General features: G+C 38.3%; 1 protein-coding gene across 1 annotated transcript in view; it reads right to left on the reverse strand.

The window, feature by feature from the left end:
* The window catches only part of ASAH2 (N-acylsphingosine amidohydrolase (non-lysosomal ceramidase) 2), a 49,896-nt gene extending 40,993 nt beyond the window's left edge, over positions 1-8,903 (reverse strand). Inside the window, exons 1-3 of the mRNA XM_012723503.1 lie at positions 8,746-8,903; positions 6,615-6,764; positions 213-389 (exon numbers count right to left, since the gene is read on the reverse strand). Of these exons, the coding sequence (XP_012578957.1) occupies positions 213-389; positions 6,615-6,764; positions 8,746-8,847 (429 nt within the window). The 5' untranslated portion in view covers positions 8,848-8,903. The remainder of the gene's footprint in view (positions 1-212; positions 390-6,614; positions 6,765-8,745) is intronic.
* Between the last annotated feature and the right edge of the window lie 497 nt (positions 8,904-9,400).

The following is a 9,400-nucleotide window of genomic DNA, read 5'->3' on the forward strand; positions in this document are numbered from 1 at the left end:
AAAAAAAAAAAAAAAAAACCTCTCCTCTTCCAACTAGTCAGTGCCTCAGGCCTGATGTCCCACAGCTCAGGACCTGAAGCTACAAGAAATGAAAAGACATACTAAAACTTTCCTCTGCCAAGATCCTCCAGGGACACTTTACATCACACCATGCCACTCCCGAACATTGTAAACAACAATGCATAATGGCCACGTGTGGCACTTCTACCTACCTTCATGATGCCTGTGACCATGTACTGAAAAGTTCGATTGCTAAATCCCTCACTGGCTAACACAAAGATAGTATACTGGAAATATCCCGCAGGACCAGAGTGTGTGTGAGTACCACTCAGGATGACGTTGTCTCTTCTGTAAAGGGAGCCATATTTACTCTTCAGTCTGTCCAGGACCTTTAGGGAACAAACAAATAAAAAACAGAAATAAGAAAATGAAAACAGGAGCTGAGCGTAAGCAAAGGCTCTGTGGAATCTATCACTGACCTAGATCAGTGACACCTTTTATTAACTACCCTTCACTCTATGCTTAGTCATACCAGGTGACCCCATAGTAATAATAATAATTACAGTAACTAACATTTCATATGTCCTTGGTATGTGTAAGCAAAATGCTATGTATTACATGTATAATTTAAAAGACCTTTAAAACAATCCCAAGGGCCCTTCTTGGTGGCGCAGCAGGTTAAAGCACAGCACTAAGAAGCTAAAGCCACTTCCGCATGAGTTCCACCCGTCCTGGAGATGATCCACATGACGAGGCAGACCTCTCCTAACACATCCGCTGCTCCCCTCAGCAGTGTGCCTGTTCTGCTCCCCACTCTGTCTCTGGTGAATCCTCTCACTGCCTCTGCACCTCTGGCCTGTACCCTAGTTCTGTATGCATAAATAAATAAATCTTGAAAAAAAAAAGTATCCCAAGAGGTAGTGTTTTTTTCTGAGAACACAGAAATGTAAAAAAGTTAAATATTTTGTTCATTGATCTAAAAGAAGAGCCAAAATCCAGGTCCAAGTCTCCTTAATTATAGAACAAATACTTGCCCCTATTCACCATTCAACACATACTACTAGTTTCCAGCTACTATTCTAAGCACTATGAATATATAAGGTTACTATTCTGAAGAAATGTTTATTCAAATAAAGGATAAATAATAAATATTTAATATATCACATAGTGATAAATGCTATGAAGGAAAACATTGCTGGGTAAGAAAAAGAAATGACAAGTGTTAGTGAGGAAAGCTTTTGCAAAAAATGTTTCCTCTCATCAGAAGTTTAAGTAAAGAGTTCAAACTTATCATGCAATACCTAGGGGAAAATTGTCCTGGGCACAGGGAAGAGATCATGCAAAAATGTCCTTAATGCTGTTTTTCCAAAAATGAAGAATTCGATATTTCCAGAAAAATTATCTGCCTGAAGGTAACCAAGTGTACTATACAAGCAATAGAGAGAATTTGTGAGCTCAAAGCTCTATGTTGGTGAACACACAAATAGAACAACACAAAGTAAAATGAAAATAGTTAAAGAGCCATTCAGGAAAATCTAAACAGAAATAACATCTATATTATGGGGGACCCAGAAGAAAAAAGAAAAAATTAAAGAAAATGTATTTGACAAAATAGTTGTTGAGAACCATCTCAATCTGGGAAGTAAATCAGACATCCTAATCCAAGAGGCTCAGAGTTCCAAACAAATAATCATACCAAACATACATGCACACCCCAAGACACATTATAATAAAATGGTTAGAAGTTAATGACATCAAAAGAAAAGGGATAACCTATAAGGGAACACCAATTAGACTCTCAGTAGACTTTTCAGTAGAAAAGCAAGAATGAAATGCAGAAGATAAAGGTTTCCAGCCTAGAATCCTTTACTCTGCAAGATGAATGTTCAATACAGAAGAACAGGTAATATGCTTCATTGAAAAGCCAAAAGAAGTTATTAATAATAAACCACACATAAAAGAGATGTTAAAGGAGTTATTATAAGCAACAGAGCAACAAATAAACAGGTAATTGTCACCAAAATTATGTAACGTGACGAATGAGGAGAGTAATAATGTGGCCCATCAGGATGAGTTTGACATCAGAGCATCCAGTGGGTCACACAAAAAAATCCCTCATATACTAACTTCAGCATAAATTTCAGACAAAATTCAATAGAAGTAACACTTGAGATGATGGAAATGGAGACTGATCAATACATCATCATGTTCCTTCTTTGATGTTAACTCCAGTCAACTTTCCATTGCTCTTACATATCCTTCCTTATAGTAACAACTACATTCATGAAGAAGAAATAAAGCAAGGGGAAATGACCAGTAAAAGAACACCATGAGTACTGAACTCAAAGGCTAAATTCCAAGACTAAAATATGCTCACAAATAAATATGTACCAGGAAGGGCGGGAAGAAAAGAAAAGGAAAAGAAGGAAGAAAGAAACAAGAAAGGACAGAACAGTTGGTCAACTTTAAATCTCCTCTAGACTTACTCCCAACTTTCATTCCTAGAGAAGCACAATATTAGAATTCAGAATCCAGTATATTTCTTCAGGTTTATTCAAGAATCAAGCGCTAAAAAAGTAAAAATTAAAAATTTTGAATTTCAAAGTAAAAGAGTGCAAATAGCTCACAAAAAACTTACCCTACACTACAATCTCTAATACAAAGTCAGACACACAGGACTTGTAGGAAAAGAAAAGGAAGTAAAACACTAAGGCATTTAGTGCCTGCAAATAGTCATTCTAAACAGTATGTTTCCTAGTTTATAAAGAAGAGGTATTTTAAGACAGAGCAAAGTTACATTAATGTCCTCGGCTCATTTCCTTGCCTTCCATTTCCTGTTACTGACACTCTTGAGAACATGACAAATTGTTGGAAAGTTATTCTTTTTTCTTGCCCTGACTCACTGGAGATAATTTCTTTAATCATTCCACTCTGGATATCCCATCAATCTTAAAGCAAAGGGTGAGAACCTGCCTATAAGCAGGAATATAAATAAGCTTATAAAAAAAAAAGGCAGTTGTATAGATACATTTCTTTTTCATACCTTCCCATGACTTAGATAATTAAGAGAGATCCTTTACAAGCCTTCCTACCAGGTCTCAGATTGTGTGGGGAAGTAAGAACTAAGAAGAAATGGTTCAATGGTGCCTACTATTGACTTGACAGCATCTACAAAGTAGCCCATTAAACCCCTCTCCTCTCCACACTCCTCCCTACAAGCCTACCTTTTGATTCCTACTAGGCCAATGACCTCATCCTTTCTCAAACAGAATGATCTTGGATACTTGAGGAAAAGAGTCGAGTACAGAGGAACTGTATGAGTCCTGCCTATGTTTGAATCCCACCTTCCACTGTTCCTAGCTGTGAGAACTTCGACCAATTATTTGATTATTTGCAATTCGGTTTCCCAATCAATCAAGTGGCATAATAATAGTACCTCCCTCATACAGTTGTTTGGAAGATTAAATTAATTGATATATGTGAAGCACCTGAAGGAAATAATTAGTGTAGATGAAGAACTTAGAACAGTGCCTGATTCATCATGGAAACAATGTTGTGTTACTTTTATATCTTTTCATCCCCAAATCTCATTAGCATTTAATTTAACTTCTTGTCACCATTTTTTTTCTTTTCTTCCATTGGTTTAAAACATTTGATATATCGGTCCTCCCTGGTGGCGCAGCGGGTTAAAGCACAGCACTGAGAAGCTGAAGCCACTTCCGCATGAGTTCGATTCCCGCTGGCCCCGGAGGTGACCTCATGGTGTGGCAGACCTCTCCTGACCCGCCCGCTGCTCCCCTCAGCAGTGTACTTCATTGATCTGCCTGTTCTGCTCCCCACTCTGTCCCTGGTGAATTCTCTCACCCTCCGCATCTCTGGCCTGTACCCCAGTTCTGTATGAATAAATAAATCTTTAAAAAAAAAAAAACATTTGATATAGGGGGAAAATTTCAGGCAAAGTTAAAAGTTATTCCTGAAATCCTGACTTCTTAATTATTTCAACCTTCATAAGCCTCATTAACTTCCCCATTTAATTTCTCTCTATCTGAAATGCTTTCTGTGATACTGTTTTCTCAACTGGACCATCACCAGTAGAACCTTAATATTAATGTAAAGAATCTTCCCATTTGTGTTCTTACTTCCAGTCTATACCAGTAACACCTCAATCATTGCAAAACTGTGTTTGCTTCCTTTCTCCACTGGACAGTTTGCAAGAATCTCCACCACCTGAAAAATTAAAATCAATTTGGCATCCTAGGACCCCTACAATTATAACCAATACACCTCTTAGCTGTATCTCCAGCTACATGCTCACACACATCCTGGGAGAGCTAATCTCTGTCCCTTCAGAGGAGAGTCCACATTACTCCTTGTATTCATGCTGCCTCTGCAGGTTATCTCTCTCCCTTCCAGGTTAACCACTTAAAATGCTGCACATTTAGAAGGAGGAAGGGTAGTGAGCAAATCAGGTAAAAGAGGTTAAATATAAAATTGGATTTTTAATGGCAAACTTAATGCAGTATATACACATGTTAAATTTTTAATGATGCACACCTGAAACTTCTATAATGGCATCATGTTACACCACATCAATTAAAAAAAAAAAAAAGCAAAATTCTGCCTATTCCAATGTCACTTCCACTTTGAAATGCTCCCCCTAATTTCCATTTCCTGAATCTCCAGTGATGGTTTTAAAATATGATTTGTCCACAAATTCTTTGATATGCTTGCCTTCAAGAGGTGAAGTTTAACTTTCCTACAGTTCAGCATGAACTAGAGTTAGTGAATTTCTCCTAATGAATAGAACAAGGTGAGAATGATGGTGTATAACTTCTGAGCCTGGGTAATAAAAGGCACTATAGCTTCTTCTCAGCTTTTTCTCCTAAGTTACTCATTCTGAAAGAAACTAGCTACTACGTCATAAGGACAGAGAGCGGGGAACTGAGGTCTTCTGCCAATAGCCACAAGTGAATCTTCATGAAAACGGGTTTTTCAGCCCCAGTCAAGCTTTGAGATGACTGCAGCCTTTGACCTAATCTTGATTTCAAGATACCTTAAGCCAGATCCACCTCATTAATCCTGTCCTGAATTCTGACACACAGAATGTCTGAGATAATGAATGTTTATTGTTTTAAGCCACTAGGTGTAAGAGCTATTTGTTAGTCAGGAAGAGATAATTATTATTATATATCATTGTACTTTACTCCAATGAATTCTGTTTATGTGCCTGTTTCTGTTTTTGTTACCATCCTTTCTCCTTTCCCCAATTAGACAGTAAGCTCCTATGGGACATGGACTGTGATTCATTTAGTTGTATATACCCAGAAGTGACTAGCAGAGTCTCACAAAAAGCAGGTAACCTGCACCCTCATGTTTATTGCTGCTTTATTTACAATAGGAAAGACATGGAATCAACCCAAATGCCCAAAAGTAGATGAGTGGATTAAAAAGATGTGGTATGAATACACAAAGGAATATTACTCAGCAGTCAAAAAAATAAACAAATGCCTTTTGCAGCAACATGGATAGAAGGGATCATGCTTAGTGAAATACCAGGAAGAAATGGGAAAATACCGGAAGGTTTCACTCATAGCAGGAGTGAAGGACCAGGGGAGAAAATAATTATAATAATGAACAACTATATACCAGAGACATTTTATGGGCGTGGAGTGGGGAATGGGATCAAAAATGGGGTGGAGGAAGAGTACACTAGACTCTGGTGATGGCACACGGGTAATTTGGTGATGGAAAGCCCACAGAGATTATAACTGAGATGGAAAAAGGCACAAAATGATGTAAATATAAACTATTATGTTATATATATGTATAGATAGATAGATAGATAGATAGATAGATAGATAGATAGATAGATAGATAGATAGATAGATAGATAGATAGATATAGCAGGTGGCCACTGCCATTTGATGAAAGAATTATGCCACTATTAAGAATGTGGTCTCAGAGATCAGACATGTATGTGCTCAGAACTCAACTTGTCATTTACTAACTGAACCTGGGAAAGTGATGCACCTTTAAACTCAGTTTCTTTACCCATAACATGGGGATATTAACAGACCCACTTGAGTTATGTGGTAAGGGTAGAGACCATGAAAATATTTAATATCCTGCTCCTAGTGTTTCCATAGATGGAAGAGGCTCCCATTCCATATCCCACAGGATGTGACCTTGCAAAAATGTACTTAGGCTCTCTCATCAGCCCTTCTCATTAGCCAGTTCCTGGAACAGAAGACAATTATCTAAGGAAGAGGAACTAATGGTTAAGCAGCACCCTCAGACTTCTAACAAGGATTAAATAAGAGAATGGAAGGTCACCTAGAATATATAATAAGCATTCAAAAAATATTAGCATGGGTAATGCTAATTAGTCCTCAGCCCATCAGTGAATTGAAAGCAAAATTTAATCAAGAGAACAAAGAATGCAAAGGTCAGGATCATCCTCCTCATATATTTGTCTGTTGGATTTTCAAGAGTCTAAAAAGTTGAGGTAATAGAAATTTACCAGATGAAAACCCAGGAGGGCTTAGTTGTTGTCACATTCACCCACAGACTTTTCTTACAGATCTGATCTTTGCTTTCTCACCTTAATTACTTACCTCTAGCCTGAGTCGTTGTGATATCATGCCTATGTCAACACTGACAAACACCGTTCGATTTGACCCATCAGGCTCTGCCATGATGAAAGCACGGCTGTACAACCGCGTGAGGAGGCCTCTTGCATTCTGCCCAGATTTGCTATAACCCATCTAGAAAGAAAAAGAAAATCAAAGCCACTCTGTCACAGTTTCCTGCTACCAGAAACCAGCCACACCCTTACAAGAATAGGCTATTCAGGGAAGACAAATAAGATAGCATACGTGTATTCAAAAATAAAATAAAGTCAACATCATAAAAGAGGCTTTCCTCTTCTGTGTAAAAAATGCAAAAGTATAGTGATCTCCTTGGAAGAAGCTACATTAGTGGCCAATCTGTGAAAAAGAAGCTGGTGTGGTTTAAGAATTTTGTTACTACCATGGAGAGCTTTCAGGGATTTTCTGTTCCTTGAACAAGAAGTGTTTCTCCCCCTGCCTAAGATATTACACAAGGAAATAATTCCCCTCCCACCATCCCACATTGCCCAGGAATGTCCTGAAGACTGAAGTTTCCTTCAACTCAACTGTTTGAAGAGGGATTTCTTTTTCTGAAAAAAAAAAAAAAACAAAAACATTGCTTTGCGATTAAGTAATCTTTACTGACAATACCTAATCCTAGCTTTTGCTACATGGTTCCACCATAAGTCAGGTGAGATCGAATACTGTGCCCCAAGCCCTCTTTGACCATGTCATAAGTCCACCCAGAACACTATCCCCAGGTCTTCAAGGTACTTCTGTTCTGTTTGCTCTACCTCTCATGTGAGTATCCATTTAGGGTTCATAGTCCAGAGTCACTTTTCAGATCAGACAGCAGGGAATAAATCCTGGAATCTAAAGATTATTTGGTATGAAGTAGACGATCCCATCAAACAATCTCATGCTATGCTTTTCTCAGGAAAGATTGTTATAAATGGACACAGGTTTTCCCTGTCAACCAAAAGTAGAATCCTATGAGACCTATCAGATTCCAAAAGTAGAATCCTATGAGACCTATCAGATTCCATCAAACAATCTCATGCTATGCTTTTCTCAGGAAGGATTGTTATAAATGGACACAGGTTTTCCCTATCAACCAAAAGTAGAATCCTATGAGACCTATCAGATTCCAAAATGGCATAAAGCCAAGATGTATTTGCCACTAACTTACACAGAAATAATTCTGAACATTCCGAGGCCCAAAAAATAACTGACCAAGATCAGATGAAATGACACATAAAATTTAAACTAACACCAAAATATAATAACATCAGAAAGTTTACAATAAATACACAGTGGATGAAAGTAGTTCCCAAGGAAGGAGCCTGACTGTGCTACTCTATCTTGTCTAACAGCTGCTGCAAATAAATACTGAACACTATCTTTGCTTTTCTCCTTTTTTCATAAAGCATAAATCCACTTCAGATATCTCTCAATGAAAGCAGGTACTCATAATGTAGGCCTTTTGTAAATGCAAAGTGGCATAATGTAAACTTTTAGAAAGCAAAGCCTACCTGTATTTTCATAATCAGGGCCCAAAAGTTGCATGCTTCTTGTCACCAATAGGCTGGCAGCTTGCAGGCCACGCCTGACACATACAAGTGTTGTACTTGGCTTATACAGTGTTGGCCCATACTAGGTTTCCGGCTTTTAACTAGAGTTGCTACTTCTCCAGCTGAGAGATGTAAATTTTCAAATCTTCAATCCAGAAGTTCTCTGGCTTCACTTGCAAAATTTCTAAGGCCACACTGAGTCTATAATCTTACAGGGCAGCAGACAGTTGTGGCGTGCACTTTCTAGTCGCAACAGGTCCCCACCACTCCCTACTGCCCCCTACATCAAGTATTCACAAGCCACTGATCTTCTTATACTGACCTTCCTGGGTCATTTACGGTGCCTGCTTATCACTTGCAGTATTTGAGCTTGCCCATATTATCACTTCTTAAAACAGTCATTATTTTAATAAAAGAGTTATGGTTCAATAAAAGTTTCTCTCTTCCATATAGCTAAGCACTCACATTGTTAGATAGCTAGAAGTTCGTGATGTAATAATAAGCAATAAATGCAGGATAACAAACAATAAATTTCAGGCTTTTTGAGGCAGCCATGATTTACCCACCAGATTGATATCCGCTACTTGTCCTGTGCAGTCAGCTCGCCCAACTCCAATATGGTAGCCACTGAAATTCTGAAATAGAGGTGGCTCTGGGGTAGTTGTCATTGGTTTCGTTGTGTTTTGAGGAACTGTGGAGCTCTTGGTCGTTGGAGGGTCCTGTGTGCTTGGGGAACCTGAATTTAAAAACAGAATAAGATATACAAGAAACAACATTTTAGCCTACTAATTTTCTACATCAATTTGAACACACAGGTTCGGGTTCCTGATGAAAAATCTTAGTAGTCTCTTATAGTAAAGACATATGATGAGAAACACCTCAAGAAACTTGTTTCCTATCATAACTACGAGGAGAGTTTTTTCTTATACTGGAGATGTTTTGGCTGAACAAGGCCTCCATAAAATATCCTTCAGCTTTTCATCACAAGTCATTCCTTGTCAAATCATTACCCTTACTCACTCACCCTGTACTTCTGCTTCAGTCAGACAAATTATCTGCCAGTTACAGGAACACAGCCTTCTAAACCCAGTTCCTGGGGGTTAATTTCTATCACTCTCCTCACTCAGGTAAGGATGTGTGAGTGCACACAGACACAAACATGTGCACACGCAGAATGATATGCAGACTAAGAGAACAGGTATCAGAAATAAACACTCCGGG

This window comes from Condylura cristata, unplaced genomic scaffold (assembly GCF_000260355.1).
Source record: "Condylura cristata isolate star-nosed mole 26May11 unplaced genomic scaffold, ConCri1.0 scaffold00011, whole genome shotgun sequence".
Classification (NCBI taxonomy): Eukaryota; Metazoa; Chordata; class Mammalia; order Eulipotyphla; family Talpidae; genus Condylura; species Condylura cristata.